Genomic DNA, 21,641 nt, shown 5'->3' on the forward strand with positions numbered 1-21,641 from the left:
TCCCACTTTAGATTTGGGAAACTTTCAAATGTATTTTTGATTCCCTTTTCTCTTTCTTCTCCTCTTGGGTTTCCTTTTACGCGTAGATTGGCACGCTTCATATTATTCCACTGATCCTGTATGCTGCTTTCATTTTTTCCATTTGTCTGTTCTGATTGGGTGATTTCTGTTATTCTATCTTCCAGATCAATTATTCGTTCTTCTGCATTATTTAATCAACTGTTTACTGTCTTTAGCTCGGTTTTCATCTTGGTAATTGAATTGTCTAATTTTGATTGGCGCCTCTTTATACTTTCTAGATCCTTATGCCAGTGATCTGCATTTCTAATGATAGCCTTTCTTAATTTCTTCAGCATTTTTATTACCTCCTTTTTGAGCATGGGGTAGACTGGAGAGGTGTATTTCATTATTTGTTCTCTCAGGAGATTTCCCTCATTCTTTTATTTTTTTTAAGGATTTAAAAGTCTTATTCTTTACAGGTCACAGCTGATGAACACAAAAGCTTCCCACATGGGCACCACTCAGCGGGAAGAGCTGTCCCAGGAGAAGGGTGGTGGGACAAGTAGAAACCTGAGCAGCCCAGAGTCCATGGTGGAGTGGGGTCAGGGCCTGAGGGCCTCAGACAGAGGAGCCCCAGTAGCCACAGCACATGTACTCAATGATCCAGTCCACTGCCAGCTTGCTTTGGGGACCTGGCAAATATGGCTCAACCAAAACTGGTGTCCCATGTTTGAATGCACCACAGGAAGCAGAGGTTCTCATACCCTGGCCCTGTCCGTTCTGTGATCAGGTTACCTTCATAGCCGTCTTTAACGTAATATTCACACAGGCCTCTACTTAGGGCTTTCTGCTTGTAGAAGAGGTCAAAAACAGAGGGGCTTTCTGGATAGCAGTGGATACAGAAGGCGAAGTTCCACTTTCCTTTTCCCTCCTCAGGTTCCGTTTCAGCGCCTGTCATCTTTTGAGCCAATCCATCCAACACTGGCTTCATTAACTAACAGTCACCCAGGAGAGCTTTTCAGCTCTTTCTGACTCTAGGCAGTCTTTCCCATAAGATAATGTGCAAAGATCTTAGGGTCTGTCTGTTAAGAGTGTAGCAGAAAGACCCCTGTGTCTTCAGTTATAGGCGTGGGTTCTTATTCAGCTCTACCAGTCCCTCCATGACTCAGGGGAGATCACATTCCCTCTCTGGTCCTTGGTCTGATCAGAACCTCTGTCACCACTGGATGCCCCTTCTCTATACTCTTGTTCTTTTAACTGGGAGTAGTTCCTCTGGTTTTTCCTTTTACTTAAATTTCTCTGAGCCTGTGAATTTAGGAGAAACAGTTATCTGGGCAGGCAGACCCCAGGAGCCAGCTCCCCCCACCGTTGTGTCAGGATGGGAGGTTCAGAGAGGATGAGAGCCTGCAGGGAACATGGTCTCCACTGAGACCAAAGCGCTTGAGACTGAATCACCTCAACTCAGGGGAAACACACACAGTAGAGCACTCCCAGGATGTTCTGATGATGCTGGAGTGGGAACCAAGAACAATGGGTCAGTTCTTACACAGCTCCCCCCAATAAAGGGTTCTGGAACAAGTGGACATTCCTGCCCCTCCATCCCAAACAAACACAACAGCAGCAGCAAGATTTAAAGAGCTGGGGAGCCATGTCACGTGGCACCTGTATTTGTGATAACCACATTTTCCGTTAAACTGCTGTTTTGGGACTTCCTTTTTTTTTTTTAAGACAAATTGAACAGGGCCTGCTTTATGACTAGAGACCGTTCTGAGGTTACGATCTCTTTCCTCTTCTCACAAATCAAAGTTCTAGGAGTGGCTGGAGGCTGGAGCCAGCACAGGGAGGCTTGGCCCTAGCCAGGCTGGTGAGGAGCACCTGCAGGAGAATCAGGCCTGTCCCTGCTCACACAGACTGATGCAGAGACCCCTCTGAGTCCTCCACCAGTGTGACTTCAACAAAACAGGCAGCAGAGTAACTCCTCTGTGTGCATGGGAGTCGAGCTGTCCTTTCTTATATTTTTCATTTACTTCTCTGCAAAGTTAACTTGATAAGTCTAATAAACATGTGCCAAATTCTATGCTGCTGGGTCTGCGACCAATGTAACGCGATTTAATTTTAGAGCTTTTCTCAATTCATTTGCTCCTTGATCTAATTCTACAATTTTATAATGAAGGGAGATAGACAGTTATTTGGAAGCAGTCTGCATGACAGGCAGGGATGCGAAGTGAGATAAATACTCAATGTTCTGATGTCAAGGACTAGTTTTTCCACAGGTACCTTCCTAACTCCCCCCAACTCTGTCTCACTTTTACAGGATTTTTGCTTTGTTCTTCAAAACTGATGTCTGTTGTCAAAAGAACACACAATATATCAATGGAGCAGAATTTAAAGTCTGGAAACGGACCCACACAGTACAGTCAACAGACCTTAGATGAGAGTGAAAAAGCAGTGAATAGGGGAAACAAGTGGGGCCAGTCCCACTGGACACACCCACAGACCACAAATTGGACCTCAGCAAAAACGACATGGTGTGCACCAAAGTCAATTCAGAGTGGATTTATATATCAAACCATAAAACTTTTAGAAAAAAACACTGGAAAAAATCTTGTGACCTTGAGTTCAGCAAAGACTTCTTAGACATACTAAAAGCATGATCCAAATATGAAAAAAACAACAAAACAACAAACTGGACTACACCACAGCTGAAAATGTTTACCCTGTGAAGGTCACTGATAAAGCCACTAAGAAGATGAACCACAGACTGGGAGGAAACGTCTGCAAGTCACTTGCCTGACACAAGGCTTGTTTGGAACAAATGAAGGACATTCAAAACTCAGTGGGCACAAGACCTGAAGTGGCACCCCACAAGAGACAACCAGCAGGTCTTGGGAAGGTGTTCAATACCAGCCCTCAGATAAATGAAGTGAAAACCACAGTGAGACACCCCTTCACCAGCAAAGTGGCTCAGAAGATCAGACAGTCTGAGCATACCCAGCGTGGGGCGTGTTGAGGCACCCGGAAGCGTCCTTGGAAAGCAAGCTGGCAGCCCCCTGTAAGGTCTACACATGCCCACCACTCCTTCCCTGGCAATCTATGACAAATGTGGGAGTCAATGGCAAGTCCTTCACTCTCCGTAAACTGCCTATGTCCCTTACCAGGGAGTGGGGGAAGGATAAACAGACCATGGATCCACACAGCCACAGGGATGACACTCCAGGGAAGGCTCGTGCACATACCACCACGCAAACCTTTAGATCCTGGAGCCAACACAGCTCCCACCTGACAGGCGGGGCAGGAAGGCAGGCAGGCAATTCTGACACTGACGGTGCACGGGTGGATGGGGGTAATAAACAACCCTGGGGCCGGGGCCGCTGGCCTCCAACCATACCCCATACCTCTGGGAGGCTTGGTGTGCCCAGTGATGCCAGCTGGCCAAGCCACCTGCTCCTCCTGGCCACCGGGATGAGTCTCTGCTCTTTTATACATGGTGGTGCAAACAACCTGGTCACTCTCAGGCCTGCTCAGACGGGTGACAGTTCAGACATAGAGCCTAGGAACCCACCGCCAGCCTCTGTGAGCACAGATGCTGGGCCAGAGCCAAAGCACAAAAGCACATGGGCAGCCCGCCTGTCAGGCCCTCAGCCTGAGGAACAGGGGCCCACCGGCCATCCAACATCAGGCCAAGGAAGGAGAGCAGCTGGGGTGCCAACACGGCTGCCAGAAAAATGCACAGGACAGAGGGCCTTCCAGAGGCAAGAGGAGCTCCCACACTACAAAGCACGAGACTGAGAAGAGTGAGACCGTGAAGCTGAGGGCCGAGTGGAGACCTGCAAAGAACAGGGATGGACCCCAGGTCAGGGAGAAGCTGGGGCAGGTCAATCCACTCCCCTGGGCTGGCCACCTCCTAACAGGCAGATGCTTAGCTGCAAGGACATAAGGGTTAACTCTGACGAGTTCAAGTTTTAATGGTTCTCACTGAGAAAAGGGGAGAAAACTGCATGTATTTCAAGGTCTATATTTGAGAAAAAAGTGTAAACTCATGGGAGCCAGCCTGCCACCCACGCCATCTACTCACCCAGCCTGAATGAGCTCGTTCAGCTTCGTGGCATTCTTGTCGTCCATGCCTTCGGTGCAAAAACAAACACACGTGAGCATCAAGGTGTCAGGAGCAGAGCCCAGCAAGATTCCATGTGATTATCTTCAGCGCAGAATCCAAACCACTTAATGGAGCATCAGGGCCTCCCAGAGTAACACCCATGTCAGCTGCAGCCCCCCAGAACCCACATGTCACCTGCACTAAGAGCACTGTCCCCTCTCCACCAACCACTCACCCCCAACTACCTCATGAGACACTACCCTTTCCTGGGGACCATCATGCCCCACTACACTTGTCCTGCTGGGTTCCTGGGCTACTTGTGGGGTTGCCTCCAACAGCTCTGCCAAAGCATGGGCCGAGGCCCTGTGTGTTTGTTTACTAGAGTGAACGTGCACCCACCCCCCACCCAGGGGCGACAGGAAGTCGACAAAAGGACAAGGCTGGGGGAGCCTTCTGTGGGGAGGGGTCCAGCTGGGTGACACGGATGGGAGGACCAGACAGGGGCCCAGCACTGGGCCAGCACTCCAGGACCAGGAGTGCTTCAGGGCAGGACAGGGATTCAGGAGCTCAGCAGAGCACTAAGAGCAGGAGCCAGGGGTCTGTTTAGGAGTCTTCAGCCTGCAGGAGGAAGGGCGGGGAGCCGGGACACCTGGCCCTTTCTTCAGAGGCTCCTGGAAGTCCTGCCTGTTTCAGGGAGCGCAGGTCACCCAGAGAATGCCCGGCGCACCAGCCTGCCCGCTGTGACGCACTCAGTGGCAGCTCATCCTCATCTCACAAGGTGGCCCTGCAGGGGTGTGCCTTCCCAAGCCATGTTGACAGGCTGCAGCCTCACGTGCATAATCACACGGGGAGGCCAGAACACCTGTACAGCTAAAAGGAATCTAGTTATGAGGGCACGCTCAGACCAAGGCAAAGGGAGGGTCCCAGACCCCTCAGAGCACCAGAGTTGGGAAAGACCAGGAAGTGGGGGCTGTTCTAAGTTCAGACCCAGGAGACACAGCAGCTGTGAATGGGCATGTTGTGGACAGGCGTGCGCCGCCTGGTGTGGTGGATGTCCTGGGAGACCTGAGTTGGTCAGGAGACCAGTGAGGCTGTGGTGCCCACTGGAAACATCTTACACATGCTGGACGTGCAGGGGAACATCCTTGTTCTCAGGGGCCAGCGGGTGAGGGGCTGACAGTGTGCTTGGGCGTTTGCAACTTACAGTCCCATGGCTGAGCAAGAAGAAAGCCAGTGTGTGGAGGGGCTGGGGGCAGGAGAGGTAACACAGATATGGCCAAGGTTCAGGCCAGTAAAATCTAAATGACAGCGTGTGAGGTCAATACATCCTCCTTCAATACTTCTACAATGTTAAAACGTTCTGTACATTAAAGTGTTTTCAAGCTGAAAGCTGGGAAAAAAACAAAGAGCCCCAGGACTAAAGGGGCAGCCCCACTGGGAGGAGGCCCCGGGGAAGGTACTCACAGCCCCCGATCTTCTTGCGCAGCTCCCCGTAGCAAATGAGGCCATACAGCTCCTGGGAGGACTTCTTGAGCCCGCGGGAGAACACTGAAAACGAGGGAAGGTGCAGCTTCAGAAGGAGAGCATGGATGTGCGGGGCTCGAGGTCACGCCAGGGCACTGGGGGCGCTTCTTGGCTTTGACCCCTGCACCCTGGACCACAGGGCAAAGTACACAGCAATATGGTGCTGTTTTTGCACTTTTCAGAAGAAAAAGAGGGAGGAGGGGACCCTAACAGGCAGGGCAATGTCCCTAGAGAGAAAATGGAATGTCCAACATGGCGGGCTTCCACCAGGCGTGGGAGTATGGGATCACCTCTCTGTGCACAGACCCGGCTGGCTGAGGCCCGGCGCGGGTTCGGGGGATGGTGGAGGGTGGTGGAGGCTGGGCAGCACAGACAGATCTGAGAAGCTGAGAACAGAACCAGCAAGACTGACAGGCGGATTGGAGACATCCACAAAAATTCAAAGGAAAGACAGGGACACCGTCACGGGAAGTGCAGTGACCATCACAACCGTGATGGAGCTTGGTCCACAGTCCCGAGAGCCCTGTTGCTGGCCATGGCATCGAGAAAGGACTTCTCCAGGGCAGAGGACAGCAAACCATGGCTTGCGAGCCAGACCCAGCCAGGGCTCTCTGTAAACACGCAAATGCAGCAGCAGCAGCACACAGTCCTCCACACCCCATCCAAGCGAGCGAGAAAGCAGGGTGAAGCAGTTTCAGTAAAGACAGTAACCCTGCAAAGCCAGACTTCTTATACAAGGACAGTTCGGACCACCCGTGGGCCTTTCCAGGCTGGGGGAAGCCCCGGCCCTGGCACCCTGACCACAGGGAGAGGCAGCGGGGAAGCTGGAGGGGTCCTCAGGGAGGCGAGAACTAGCTGCCTGGCCAAAGACCACCTGCGAGGCACAGGCAGAGTTCACAGGAGTGGCGTGAGCGTGGCCACCACGGTCATCCTGCATCAGCAGTGCTGCTAATGGGGAGTGTCAGAACCAGGTGGTCACAGAAGGGACTGAGCCATGAGAAGTGGCAGAAGCGACACGGACACGGCTCTCCCAGCGTGTGGACAAAGGAGGCGGCAATGCCTCCCCCGAGGACAGATGCTGATGGAAGGGGTGCTCTGAGCAGAAGTCAGGACTGCACCTGGCAATGACCTAGACATGTGACTTAAAGACAGTACCACGCAAACCAGACTCAAACACAGGCGACGAGGGCCTAGGAAAGCCCTGGATGGCCAGCCCTCCACCCCCAGCCTTCCATGCCAGGCCCGGCCCACTCCTAACCCACCAGGGCCCCCTTGGGAGAAGGACGGGTAATGAAGAGGTAGGATCCAGGACCACGGTACCCTCCCTGCCAGCGAGCGAGCCAGGCACCCAGACGCCACAGGTGTCCTCGCAGTTCAGCCCAACCACCAGCTACAAGGCCTCCTGCCAGCAGGCATGCTGAGCCAAGGACACCCCAAGCCGTGTGCTGGGTGGGCACGGGGCCAGGGAGAAGTGGGCAGGCGGCGCTTACCGTTGTCGAAGTCAATGTACTTGGTGATCTTGTGCCAGGTGCGATAGTAGAAGTGCCGCACCTGCTCCTTGTTTTTCACCATGCCGGCCGGCCGGCCCTTCTTCCGGTACTTCAGCGCAATGTTGTTCTGGATGGCCTCAAAGTCCTTCCCGTGCTGCAAGACAGAGCCCGCGGCACACACAAGGCAATCACCACGAGGCGGCCTCTGGGCAAGGCAGACGCTTCACAGCTCTCACTGGGCATGAACTGCAGCCCGGCTTCCCCAGAACCTCAGGTTTCCATCAGAACAATGGACAAAGCAGCAACAGAATGACCTTAACATGTGGGTCCCAAGAGGCAAGGAGCCGGAGCAGGAGAAACATAAAGTTTATCACTTGGACAAAGGGCTTAACCTCTAGAGTTCTTTAGAGCCCATGAAATAAGACACCCCATAAACAATAATCAGAAGATATGACAGGATGGAGGAGCTCAGGGTGCTGTGTATCTGGTATCTTAAAACATCAACTATTCAGAAACAATCTCACCAATACACTCATACAAAAGGTATTAAACAGGATCACACAGAATGTGCTCTGAATACAGCTGTGGACCTTCCTTTAGCAACTCCACACAGAAACCAAGTACAGCTTAGATTTTCAGGACGGAATTTACATTCCAGAGAACACAGTGTCGATGCTGTCCAGGTACTGCCCATGACTGAAACTCTCATCAACACACACCAAGCAAGAGCAAGGGAAGGGACCTGCAGGTAACAGCACGCCAGAAGCAACAAGCACCATGGGTGCCCAAGGCTTGGCTTCTAAATCCCACTTTCCAAAAGGGACAGAGTTCCTTGGGAAAATGGGCATTGCCAAGTCTGGGGCAAGGAAACCACCAGGAATGTCTAGAGCATCCTGTGGTGCCAGAGAAAGAGAGGAAACATGTTAGGAGGACACAGGAGCCAACATAAATGGAGAAGGGAGAGCTCCTGGCGTGGGGTTCCCAATTAATAAATGTACGTAGAATAAGGGAGCTAGACGGTTGTCACTGGGCATACACCACAGTAATAATTGTTCCACTAAGAAGCAGCACTGGTTGCTTAAATTAGAAGAAGGAAAAATGATGCGAAACAGGGTATTCACACAGTCTCAAAGTTAGAAAAAAAAAAGAGGAAGACTTGGCAGTGGAGAACCTGAGAGATGCAACCTGAATGCAGAGACCAAGGTTCACATAGCAGGCCCGAGAGCACAGCACAGGCTCCCACAAGGACACACCAAGGATGCACAGCACTCCTGCAGCACTCTCAACACAAAGCTTAAGCTTAACCACGAGGCAATGTCAGGTGAGCCCAACGAGGGTGCTCCACGAGTGAACAGACTGGATGCTTCAAAAGAGACCAGGGTAAAAAGGGGAGCCTGAGGGACCTGTCCTAACTGGCAGGAGCCAACTACAATGTGGGTCAATTGACCCGGAGGAGGACCCCAGAGGAAACACTGATGACATCAGGTTGATCCTCCTCACTGTGTTGGTCACCCTGCAGTCATGAGGGTATCAGGGAAGCAGGAAAAGGACATGTGAACATTCCCTGTATTCTTTTTGTGGTTTTTCCAATTCTGAAATCATTTCAAAATTTAAGATCAAAAAGTAAAAATCCTAAAGAATGAATACTCATTCTCTGTTTTAAAAGAAGCAATGGCAGGTGAGCCAGAACAAGACAGAGTTGCACGTGAGGTGCCTCCTCCAGCGTCTAGCTCAGGTACCTCCTCTCCCACAAAACTGCCACCAGCTGCAAGGGGAAGGCCCAGAGGGATGGGCACCACTCTGAGCCACTGGAGAGCATCTTAGAAGAGAGAAGCAAAGACACTTCCTAACAGCCACCTCACTAGAAACAGCTTTGAAGGTCACACCGAGGAGATGAAGGGCCAAGGTCAGAGGGCAAGGCCTGGGGCCACCAAGTGGGATGTGAGGGGGGAGTCCCACCGGCCCTGCAGGCTCCAGGAAGCTTACCTCGTATAGCCCCTCAAAGAAGGTGTTTTTGTCCTCTGTGCTCCAGGACTCCCACTGCCGCCGAACCTTCTTGCCTTCCTCCTTCTCCCCGCCCGAAGACCCCAGGTTCCTGGAGGAGGAGCGAGAGCCCCCTGCAGGGGCAGTGGGGGCAACCCCGGGCCCATTTGCAGCCGATGATCCGCCACCATCAGCTCCTTGGACAGAAAGAACCTTACAGTGAGTGACCTGTTACCAACAGAAGCTGCCCCAGGCCCCGCCCCCAGCGAGTGAGTGACATGGTCCTGCCCTGACCTCTGACCCTCGTGAACGTTTAAACAGTGAGAAAAAGGAAACAGAGCGTTTATGTGGCACCACTGAGAGTACAAGGACAAGGCCTTGCGGAGGCACTCAGCACCTGTCTTTCTCAAAGAGGTTTTGGGTAAAGTAATTATATTTTCAAATAAACAAATTGAAATTCAAAATCAAGAAAACATCTACATGTGTGTAAGACACTACCTTCTTAGAGCTACAACTGGAACTTCAAAATATGCACCACACCAACCCCACAGCACCTTTTAAAAGTCTCAAAACTCCTGTTTTTCTTGATCACTTTTTATCAACAAAGTCTGATGTTCTGAGAGTGAGTGACATCCCACACACACTCTTGAAGCACCAGTTCTGTATCTCGAGATGAGTCCTTGAAGACCCTGCTGGAGGCAGCAGCACATATTGTCCAGCATGGGGGTCCAAGCCAGGCCCAGGACCAGAACTCTGGGCTCCCAGGAGGACACAGGCAGCAAAGCCAAGGCAAAGGTCACAGATAACTACACACTTTATGACCTGACCCAGCCCTCCCACCCATTCCAGTTCCTTCCTCTCAGATGGAAGGGGAACTCCCAGTGTATTTTTGTGATAACCAGCATTCTCTTTTCTCGGAACTGCAGGGCCATCCAATGGTTAGAATCTGCAAACTCTGAATGACAAGGGTAAAAATAAGATCATAAAAACAAGAGTGCTTCAAACAGGAAAAGCTAAACAAGTGCAGATAACTGTTAAGATGCTTTCTTGATGAGATAATCATGAGCTTTTCCGTCAGATCCACTTCCCAGTCAGTTTGCTGGGGGCCCTCCTTGGGCAGACACGTGCTCACTGGGAACTCAGGGCCATGTTTCCCTCAGCCCCTCGAGAGGGTTCTGCATCCAAAGGGAATAAAAGACAATCGTGAGAAATAAAAATAGTGACAAATTAAAAGTGATTTCATGCATGCTTGCAAAGACCACCCCTACAGAATCCAAGTGCAGGGGCTGTCTGGGGCCCCGGGCAGGGCGGAGTCACTCTCCCCCCTGATGCTGCACTGTGCCTTTCAAGGTGCGGATCCTCGTAATCACATTGACACATGTGTGTGCTCAGTCGCTCAGTCGTGCCTGACTCTTTTCAACCCCATGGACCATATAGCCCATCAAGTTCCTCTGACCATGTAATTTTCCAAGTAAGAATACTAGAGTGGGTTGCCATTTCCAGAGGATCTTCCTGACCCAAGGATTGAACCTGCATATCTTGCATCTCCTGCATTGGCAGGTGGATTCTTTACCACTGAGCCACCTGGGAAGGCCTAACGTCAACATAAGCAGTATCTAAAAAAAGCTGATCCTATCAGTCAGCTACTGGGCATGAGAATGTGTTCATATGTGTAGAAAAACCACTCAGGTACATGGAATGCACCTGATTCTCTTGTGGGGAATTGTGTTATCAGGCCAGCGGGCCACCTTCAGAAAGCGACATGCTCAGCTAACAGAATTCACAATTTATCAGAGCTGTACAGCCCAATTAGATGATCACTAACGAGGCTACTCAAATTTAAATCTTAATTAAAATTAAATAAAACCCCAGTTCGTTAGTCACACCACCCACAGCTCTACTGGTCTGGGTCCACAGGGGGCCAGGGGTTCCCATGCCAGACAGCGTGGGAGGGACCTTTCTGTCACCGCACCTGTATGTTCACTCCTCGCATCCTAGACACAGTTAGGGAAGACAAGCCGGTCCCAAGCTGCTTCCCTCCGCTTCGTGAGGCTCAGCAGATCTGTACCTCAGGATCCCCGGGCGCAGAGCGGGGGAAGGACGCCCTCGTCACAGGACCTGACTTTGTCAGCTCCTCACCAAAACAAACCAAACCCCTGACCTAACTCATGAGCCCGGCACGTCCCAAGATGTTTCAACAGGCGAGGCAACTCAGTTTGTGTGCAGGGATCGTCGGTTTTGTTCCACTGCGCGCAGGTCAGAGACGCTTTTCCATGAGCTCAAGATCAGGTCACGGGTGCCATTTAAACCCACTCTCAAATAAAAGAAATTCTGGTTGACTTGGAGCCCATAACTCTTCATGCGTACTCCTCTGAGGAAGGGCTGTCTGTCCACCTCTGCACCACCCACAACAAAGAATTTCAGAGTCATTTTCAACTTCTGACAACACGTTCGCTAAACCGTCCTTTTCCAAGACAAAGGCAACTTGCTAACAATCACAGCTCAGGTTTAGCTTTGCCAGCCCACACTGGTGTCAACGTACTTGAAATAACACACATTTTTGAAAATTCTGTTAACGCAGGCCTCTTGCTGGCTTTTGTGAGATTTCACTGGTGACCCGCAACAAGGAGGATGAACAGTGACGGAAAACTGAATGGCAGCATCTCTGAGCCTGGAGGGACCTCAGGGGTAGCCCACAGAATACACCAAATCAGCAGACATGAAGAAAAGGACGACTTAAAAGCTGCTCCCAGGAGGTCCTTGAGGCCACCAACCATGGCCTCTTCAAGGCCAGAGGTCAGAGCAGCGATGCTCAGCCTCTCCTGATCGGGTTTCAAAAACATTCGTCCTCAGTAGAGGAAAATAAAGCCAAGGACCCTCAGGCGACCATTTCCACATCTGCTGCCCATCACTCTAGACATTGAGTGCTTCTCAGAAACAGAGTAAAATCACAAAACTTCATGGGGGGGAGAGAACACAGCACCTGGTACATCCCTGAAAGTTCAGATGAGGAGGAGGAAGAACGGCATCCCACCTGAGCTCTGGTTCCTTCCAGCGCTGCGACTCAAGCAGGAAAAGACAGGCAGGATCAGACACACTGGGAGAACGAGATGGTTACCAGGAAAAGTCCAGACAGAAAGAGTGGTGACTGAAAGGGGAAGACAGAGAAGCCAGCGAGAAGAATGGAGGCGCAGGAAGGCAAAGGGCAGGGGGGTGGGGGGGTGTTGAGACGACAACTCTGAACAAGCCTTAGCGGGTGTGGGGCTCTCCCTGGGGTGGGCTTGGGTATGCACAGGCCCCAAGTCAACCCGACACCTGCAACCGTGCTTCTGAGGCCACAAAGAGGTTAGTCAGAGCCTGCACGTGAGAAGTCAGCATCAGGAAGGCAGGAGGGAAAGGACGCACGAGGCCGGAGCCCGGCAGCCTCTCTGTACCTCAGAGCAAGAACGGCCGCGTCAGGCCTCACAGTGTGCTCACCGAGAGCTGGGGAGACGGCGCCGTCCCTCCCACCCACCACGGCCAGCGGTAGGTGGGTCAGTCCTCTGGAGGCCTGGAGCCACCTCCGAGCAGGCCCCTCAGTGCCCTCTCTGGTCTCCCAGACCACCCATCCGGGCCGCACCCCTCTCAAGGGCTCGTTGAGGAACACAGATGTGCGGCGTCTGTCCGCATCCCCCGCTGCCCACATCCACTCCAGACAAGCTAGACCGCCCGCTCTCTCTGCCCATGCCCCTTCAGCACCGCGTAGCAGAGAACCAGCCATCTTTCCGCCAGGGAAGCCCAGGTGCCCAGCCCCGAGGAGCGCGTCTGGACGCCCTGCTCCCTTCTGTCCTCGTGCGCAGTCACCATCACCAGGGGGAAAGAAGCCCTGAAAGCGGGAAAGCCGCACGGCCCGGGTGGCAGGGGCCCAGCCAGTTCCCCTCTTCTCACTCCAGACCTGGTGTCATCCTCCCGGGACACGGGGCTCCCCCAGGACGTGTGACGTCACGGTGGCCATCACCTGGGCCGTGGCTGCCTCAGCATTTATAACACACAGAGCCACGGGCAGACGAAGGAGAGACCCTGGTCTCAGCGCCCCCCATCTGTGATGGAGGTGGCAGCAGGCTCAGGACTCTGGGGGACGCTGGCCTAGCACGGCCGTGTGACTTCCCGGGGGACGCCGAGGATGTGGTGACACCCCATCACGGCACACTCCCTGTCCTCAGCCTTCCTCTGGAGCCTGCAAACTTCCGGAGCATAATATCAAAGTCCCGAGGGACAGGAAGACCCTGTCGGGCTGGACTCGAGGGCTTCAGAAACGTCCACCCAAGCCCGCCTGCGCTGGGCAGGAGGCGCGCTCCCGTCTCACTGCCTGCCCGCCCCCAGCCCCACTAGGGCGCCGCCTGGCACTGCAGAGGCTCACGGCCGAGAGGGCAGTATTCCCGACAGGAGGCCCGGCGGGTGCCCAAGGCTGTGGTCAGTCCAGACGGGAGGTGTGACGCCCAGGGTCTCAGAGGTGCTTCTATGCCGCTGCTGAAGAAGCCTTCTCCACCAAGGCACAAGGTGGATGGTTCCCAGGAAGGGTGCCGCCCCACGGATGAATCCAAGCACCCCCATCCCCACCACGTCCACTGGGCCCCGAGAGCCGCGTGCTGCCCACCAGGACTGCCCTCAGCACTCGACGCTCCATCTGCCTCAGCGGCACCTTGCAAGGCTCAGTGTCCCCCTCTCTCAAACCAGGCGTGGCCTCCCTCAAAGACTTTCACTCCTCTCACAGATATTTAAGACAGACACAACTACAACTCAGTGCTCCCACTAAATCGTACACCCTCCTCACGGTGTAACATGGGGACCACAACTCCCAGGCACGTTTCACACGCTGGTCCTCGGCGCTGAGAACACCAGCCTTGCTTGATGTTATAAAGCACTCCAGCACTCCCCCATTCAGGACAAAGATGGTTTCTGCATCTGTGACTCTGTTATCTTTGTATTTTCATATCATCCGAAACAGGACACAACGTACTACCTGAAATGAAAACCCTGACGCGTGTACACTCAGTGGGCACCAGACAACTGCAGAAGCTCACGAGACACCATGGAAGCATCGGTGTTGACGTTGAAAGTCAAGGAAGTACTAATACTCCAAAGTTAGCTCAGCCTTTAAACCAGAATTCAACTGTTCCCTTACCTACTTGCCCAGGCTATCTGTCCATGTCTTGGACGGGAAGCCGGCTCAGGGCACAGCTCTGACTGAGGGATTCCTAGAAGCTCTGCTCCACAGGCGGGCTCCCCTCCATCCGACATGGCTCCGTTGTGGCTGCTCTGGCCGGCGGGTCTCCTGACCCACTGCACACAGAGGGGGCCTGTGTCACCCAAAAGGCCCGTGTCGCAGTCCCCATGTCTCCTGCACACGCAGCCTCGGTGGGGAGAGAGGCATGTGCTGGACACAGCTGGAAGAATGGCCTGCCTCTCACTTTTCCTCCCAACAAGCTGAGACCTTCACAGAGCCTGAGGGACCCTGGGGTGACGATCCAACTGACCACAAGGACCACAGAGCTCCAGCCTCATGGTCTCCGGAGGGTCAGGTGTGTCCCCCTGCCCCTGGTGGGTATGGAAGGCAGGGACTGCCCTGCCCAGCTGCCCCGGCCTGGAGAGGGATGAGAGTGACCGCGGCATGGATGCCGGCTGGGCCTCACCAGGCCAGGCGCTTCGCGAGGTGAGGGCTAAGGAGAACCTACCAGGGAGACAACCACCTGGCCTCCGGGCCTCTGCCTTCTCGCAGGACCCCAGGCACCCCTGAGCTGAGGGAAGTGCGGCCTTGGCCGTGGCCTGATCTATCTGGTGCTGAACGGAAGGAGCATAAAGTTCGGGCAGGGCAAGCACCCCTTCAGCCCAGCTGAATGAACCCCTGGAGCTCAGGGTGGAGACACCGGGTTCCCGACCACAGATCATCCTTCCTCCCAAAAGGATACCGTCTCCCCAGGGTCAGCCGCAACAGGGTGAGGTACGTCTGAGACATCTTTAAAAAAAATTCTGGAAGGTACAGGCAGGCCCCAGAATAAGCAAAATGCAAACGCTTTCTGTACAGGGAATCACTGATTTCTAAGCACGACACAGTAAAGCCAGACGACGCAGCCGCACTGTGGAGACAGCGCCTCCTCTGACTTGCTCCCTGACTCTGCAGAATCGGCCTTCTTGGGTGGGGGGAGGGGACAGCCTTGGAAATAGAGGGTCTGACTCTGCCCCCAACTCAGGCGTCCCCTGAGGACCCCACCCCCTAGCGGCTCGGGGGCATTCCTGGCACCTCTATCCTACCTCCCAACAGGTGACCCTGCCCACCCCGTCCATCCACTCAGACTCTGCCTGAAGCTCGACCTGGCAGCCAGGCCCGCTTTCCCTAAGAGCAGGGCTTCGGGGCGTTACTTATTTCAGTGAGGCAGGCACTGGGGTTATCCTGAACACAGGGGAGGGTGTGGGGGCTCTGCCTTCTGGCCTGGTTCCTGCAGGTTGTGAAGTCAGTCTCAAGTGTGTTCTCAGGCCACTTGGGGCACATGGCAGGGCCAGGGGAGCATTTGTTTTGACATCAAGCAGAGCCACTGGTTTCTGACCTGCAGCCTACCTTCTGTCTCAGCTGAACACGTTATCTGAACAACACTCCTCGGTATCTGCACCCAAATAAAAAGCAAAGTAACAGAGGTGCAAGATGCCTGGCACACAGGTGCTAAATCATTGCCACTTGCCCCTGGTCAATTCAAAAAGGATTTGATTCAGACTTCCACTTCTGGTTTTTCACTGAAGTTGACAAAAGAGTCCATTCTTATGAAAAAAGAAAAGACAGTACTTGTGTGGACAGAAGCAAAATGAAAACTTCCTTTCCTCCCCAAGCCTTTTCCTCCCAAACGCCGGCAGAGTTCTCCATGCATTAAGACTGAAACTGGAAAGCGGTCAGTAACCAAAGGAGCCTTCTCTGGCTGGGCTATGATTGTACCTCAAATATAATGGAAATTTTTACTTTCCTGAAGTGAAAAACCTGGAAAAATTCCCTTACTGGTCCATGCTCATCACTACAGGTGGAGATTTCCACCGTCTGTGCGACAAACAGCTCCTCCAAGAATGTTCCCCAAGGTTACAATTGACCTGCTCTCTGCTGGTCAAAGGGGCGGGAGAGGGAGGAGAGGCTCCCCAAAGCAGGCGGGGGATATCCTGGGCACGGGGAAACTTGAGGCACAGCCCAGAGGCAGCCTCACCAGGAAGCTCCAGGCCAGAGGCAGGCCCAGGAGTCTGTGAAGCAGAGGAAACACACTTTCCACTCCTCTCCCAAACATCAGCACCACAGTTCAGCTTCATTATTCACTTTAGCAAACTTCTGCATGCTAAAACAGGAAAATACACAAGCTGTAAGCAGCACAATTTCTAACAAACTTCCATTTTACTGATGGGAACTGGATGGCTGCTCCAACCACATTTGGGCAAGAATTAAGAACAGATCTGAGGCCAGACTAATCAGAAACCTTCCCCATCAGCCCCACACTCAAGTGTGCAAGGGAAAGCAAACCGCCCCTCACCCACTGCCAACATTCTAACTGAAGTCTCACGTCCCATCCACACATCACCTCACAGGCAGCCATTCACAGGGGACAGAGAGCTTCCAGCGCCTCACTCCATTTTAGCAGCTACACGTGGAGAGAGGGGAGCCATCCCCGGCACTCCTCAATTCACAGGGAAGGATGCCTCTCCAAGGAGAAAGCCGGCGAGAGGGGTCAAGCGAGCAGACGGAGGTCAGAAGGCCAGGGGACCAAAGCCAGAGACTCTGACCGAACGTCAGAGCCAGTACTTCTGAAGCCACAGACAGACCCTTGGAGGCTCCCTAGCACTTACACATGGTAACTTGAGCCATCTCTCTGAGTAGGAGTGAAAAACTGCTTTTTACAAAACAAAGCCAGGAAAACAAATTAATGTTTTCCTAATCAATCAACAACTTTCACACCAAAATAAACTTCTATGAGACAAGTTTTAACTTCTGAAGCATACAAAATTATCTCATGCTTACATATCCAAGTGAGTATACTTACACCAAAAGTGTTCACCCCCCCCCCCCCCCAAAAATGAGTAAGGCTATGACTTCAGAGGCCAGTCCTCCTCAGCTGAGAATGAGGCAGAAGTTTAACTGCACACATTTGGCACAGATCTCCAAAATGGGTCCTCCACTAGCTTCTGAGGTATTTCCATCTTAATATTATCAGGACCAGCTAACGATTTAAATTCCATCTCCCAAGGAACCAAGTGAAAGTTTTTCTCATGTGAAACTCACTAGAAAATGGTGTTACATATGCTATCTATAAAAGTGCTGCAAACTTGGCCTGAAACAAAAAGAATATTAAGAACAATTCACTTGTACCATTAAGAAAAAGCAGAATGCTGAAATATAAATAGATACAAGCAGAAAACAATGGGGAACTGACACATGGTTTTCTTACTGTTTTGATAGAGACGTCCTCAACAACCCGAGAATGCCAGGACAAATCCTGTGGACTGCTGCTCGTTTATGTCAGGTCATAAATGTTTTCACCACTTACTACACTAGGGGAGGTGTTCTCATGGCACCCAAGGAAACCTTAGTAGAAACTCAAAGGGCCATGTCTTGAGGCCCTTAACACTCTCAAGCCTAGCATACTTGAAGTAGAGGATGATGGGCCCAAGCTGGACCCTCGGAATCATTCATTTTCGACTTATCAACCTTTCCCCACAAGAGTTTCAAAACTCCATTCCTTTGTTGTATTTTCACCATCTGAGGCTGGGGAAAAGATACAGCACGTAATTTCTCAATCCCTTTCTAAACTACTGTTTACTTTTTAAAATAGCCTACCATATAAATCACCCAAGCGCCTTTGAGGGGGGAAAAATCCAACCATCAGAAATCTATCCTATTTGTCCAAGGAAAGAATACTTACTGCCCCTTAACACAGTCGAAACACAGAAACACTCTCTTTGGAGCAGGAAGAGAGCATGTCCCCTCCAAAGTGCCACTCAAAGTGCGGGTGCAGACACACGAGGGAACCCCACCGGGGTGGAGGCAGGGAGGCATGAGGGAGAGGCCCCCCACCGGGGGCACGAGAGCACACCCTGCAAGGGGCCGGGGTCGCCTTACCTTTCCCGCGGGGCCCGGAGCTGCCTGCACCGCTGCTCCCCCCAGCGCAGGACGAGTCCTTCCTGAGCCTCTTGCTCTGCGGCCTCACGCTGGACCTGAGGAAGTGGTGCTGATCCTGGGGGCAGGCGGGCGGCGGGGACGGGGCCTGCGGGCCACCCGAGGGGGCCTGGGGGCCGTCGCCGCCGTCCCGGGGGGTCTTGCCGTCCCTCTTTGTGCCGCCGCTCTCCTCGGCCGCGTCCCCGCCGCCGGGCCCCTCTCCTTCCAGCGAGTCTTCCTCGGCCGACCTCTTGCCCAGCCTCTTGAGCCCTTCCTCCCCGCCGCCGCCGTCTCCCAACTTCACTGTCATCCTGGCCGGGGCGGGGAGAGGGGGCCCGGGTGAGGCGCGGCCCGCAGCCTGCGAGAAGTTTAGCCGCACCGCTCCCCTCTCAACATGGCCGCCGTTGTTTGTTCCAGATCCCCTCCCGCGGCCCGCCCGCCCGAGCCCGGCCAGCGGGCCCGAGCCGCCGCCCGCCGGACCCCAGCCGGGACCCCCGCGCGCCCGCCCGCCCGACGCCCAGGAAACGGTGGCCGGCGACGCGGAGGCGGCGGGGCGGCAGCTGGGCGGCCGCGCCCGGACGGCCCTGCCCGCGCGGCGCCCCGGTCCAGGGTCGGAGAAGGGGCACTGGGCCCGGGTCGGGGTCCAGGGGTCCTGCAGCCACCTACCCGAAGGGCCCGCGGCTCATGGCCTGCGCGCCGGGCAGCCCGCGCGCCGGCCTCGCTCCCCGCGCTGCCTGAGCCGGCCGGGCCTCGGCGCCCGCGCCCCTCGACCCCCCCCCCCCCCCCCCCCCCCCCCGAAACGCGCGGGGCTCCGGGCCCGCGCACCTGCCCCGCACTCCGGCCCCCAAAGTTGGCTCCGGAGCGAGGGTGAGGGGCCCGGATCGACCCCGGCCGGGCAGAGGCGCGGGCTCGCCTGCGTACACAGGGAACTCCATGGTGGCCCGAGGCTACCAGTCCGCCTGCTTATTTTAAAACAGACATAAAGAATAATAAGCTCGGGGTTTCTGGGAGTCTTGCTTCCGAGGGTGGGAGATGTGTGCTGCTGCGAGGATTTACGAATTAAAAATGCTTTTGCAACAAAGGAGCCTGTTGTGTGGAACAGACTGGTGTCACCCGTGAAAGTGACAGACAGCACAGTAACCTCCAGGTAAGAATGGACAGAAGATACGCTAGGTAACCATGAATAAAAATCCTGCGCTAACTTTGTGACTCTCTGTTGTGAGCAATGTCATTGACAAAATATGATGACTTTAAAAATGTTTGTCGCCCAAAAAGCAGATCCACTCAATTTATTCAAGGAGATTCAGGTACTATCAACGTTGTAAGTCCAGAAATAGTCATGTGCACATGCGATGAAGCAAGAAACCTAAAAACTAGATTCCTCAACAGGTGTTGATACTGTGCCCAAACTGTGTTTGATATGCTCAACACGACTGCTGAGAAAAGGAAAATGAGAGCAAGACATCAAGGCCAACAATGAAATACAGTAACAGGAGTGTAAGGAACTCTCCTAGAAAGACTTGGAAATGATTAAAATCATAGTGATACCTACCACTGCTCAAAAGTATTATGCCTCAGAACTACCTGCTACAGCTTTCATCTGTTAAAATTGATGTCTATCATAAACCATCTGAATCCACGCCAGTTGAAAATAAAAATTAAAAAAACCTGCCATGCCAAAGAACAGTAATGTAAGACAGATGCCCAAACTTAAAGGACTTCGTGGTAGTACAGGACATCTCACTATTCATTCCTTATCCTATCCGTTTCTACTTAAGAAACCTGGGTTATAATGTGGCGAACCCTACCTTCCAGGAACCAAGCCATCATCCCAAAGCTACCCACGGTCAACCCAGGACCCAGGCAGTGGTTCTATCAGCTACAACAGAATAATCTTGCCCGTTGGCCAAGCTAAATCTTGGGAGACACTACCTGAATACAGAAGAACGTGGCTTTTCAGAATTCAAAAGGTATTGACGTATTTCAGTCTTCCCTTGAGGGAAAAAGAAACCAGGAGATGGAACTCTCTCAAAGAGTCCCTCCAACCTTACTTCCTGACCGCGCACACAGGAGGGATCGCCTCAAGCCCCATCCCGGCAGGACACCATTTGTCACCTTCTGGGAAAGGAAAAGCAAAACCCACCTCCCTGGCTGACTTCTAGCTGCACACAAAGAGCTCCGTCAACGCAATACTCCTGGGTCCGGGCTCCCCGAGCCGCCCCGACGAAACACCGCGTGCGTAACCACCGCCGTCAGGGCGCAGGCCGCTTCTCCCGCAGCCCCGCTCGGGCTGGGAGCCGGCCTCGCCGCGACAGCCAGTCGGGGCGGTCCACCCCTCCCGAGCCCCCAGCCTCCGGTCACCTTTTTCATCAACGCCTCGCAGCAGCCTGGCTTCCCGGGCCCGCCGGGGTCCTCCCGGGCGCCCGCAGAACCGGCCGAGTCGGGCAGCCCGGCCCCCGAGCGCCGGCTGCTGAGAGACCGCAACGCCGGGGTGGTCCTCCCGCCTCAGAAGCAGTCGCCGAACGGCACTCGCCCCGGTACGTCCCCCTCGGCGGTCGGCGTGCGGCTGAGGAGGCTGCGGGCGCCGGTGCTGTCGCCCCTCAGCCTCCCTGAGGCCCGGCCCGCGGCAAACAGGAGCAGTTCCGGCTACGGCGGCCGGCGGAGTCCGCGGGGCCGACGCGCGGGGCGGGGCCGGGGCGGCGGGAGTGCGAGCCGGGGCGGGGCGACGCGCGCGGGGCCGAGCACGCCAAGGTTTCCAGCGGGCGCGCCCCCTCTAGGCGCCTTTCCATTGGTCAGCGGCGGGCGCGCGCGCTTACACGCAGGGACGCTGGGTGGGGGCGGAGGGCGGATCTGCGACGCGGGTAATGTTGTGACGCTAGCCTCGCGGCCGTGCGGACTGGTACGTCTCTCCGGATTGGTGGATCGGCAGCCAATAGAGTGAGAGCCTAGCCTGTGATTGGCCCGAGCCCTGTTGACGGATGCGTGAGAAGAAAACGCCGCCTCAGCTCTGAGTCTTGAATCCGGCGCGAACCGGGTTTTTACCGAAAAAGTGTGGAAGTGCGACTGAGGCAGATAAACACAGCCGTTATTGGATTGAGTGCGAAGGCTTTCAAGTTTTTTAGTGCTGCCGATGGTGCTGGACGCTTAGGTTGTTTTTCTTCGTTTTGGCGATAAAGGAGTGGAGTTTATGGAGGAGGGATAAGAGTGATGGTGCTTAAGGGTACAAATTTGTTAAGGAGTGGTATGTAATGCACAGTGTTATGCCTGCGTGCTTAGTCGTGTCCAGCTCTCTGCGACCCGGTGGACTGTAACCCGCCAGGCTCCTCTGTCCATGGGATTTCCCAGGCAAGAATACTGGAGTGGGTTGCCATGTCCTCCTCCAGGGGAT

The 21,641-nt window shown here is 54.0% G+C and overlaps 1 protein-coding gene across 3 annotated transcripts in view; it reads right to left on the reverse strand.

The window, feature by feature from the left end:
• The window catches only part of CRAMP1 (cramped chromatin regulator homolog 1), a 45,095-nt gene extending 24,157 nt beyond the window's left edge, over positions 1 to 20,938 (reverse strand). The window contains exons 1-6 of one of the 3 annotated variants that reach the window (XM_025275288.2): positions 20,615 to 20,938; positions 18,218 to 18,564; positions 9,097 to 9,290; positions 7,111 to 7,264; positions 5,561 to 5,644; positions 4,076 to 4,124 (exon numbers count right to left, since the gene is read on the reverse strand). In XM_025275288.2, coding sequence (XP_025131073.2) covers positions 4,076 to 4,124; positions 5,561 to 5,644; positions 7,111 to 7,264; positions 9,097 to 9,290; positions 18,218 to 18,563 — 827 coding nt within the window. In that variant the 5' untranslated portion in view covers position 18,564; positions 20,615 to 20,938. Of the gene's footprint in view, positions 1 to 4,075; positions 4,125 to 5,560; positions 5,645 to 7,110; positions 7,265 to 9,096; positions 9,291 to 18,217; positions 18,565 to 18,919; positions 18,990 to 20,614 lie in introns of those variants that run through there. The other 2 variants (XM_025275289.2, XM_044935933.1) reach the window with 2 other exon arrangements.
• Positions 20,939 to 21,641: the final 703 nt, after the last annotated feature.

The sequence above is a fragment of the Bubalus bubalis genome, chromosome 24 (genome assembly GCF_019923935.1).
Source record: "Bubalus bubalis isolate 160015118507 breed Murrah chromosome 24, NDDB_SH_1, whole genome shotgun sequence".
NCBI classification, from domain to species: Eukaryota; Metazoa; Chordata; class Mammalia; order Artiodactyla; family Bovidae; genus Bubalus; species Bubalus bubalis.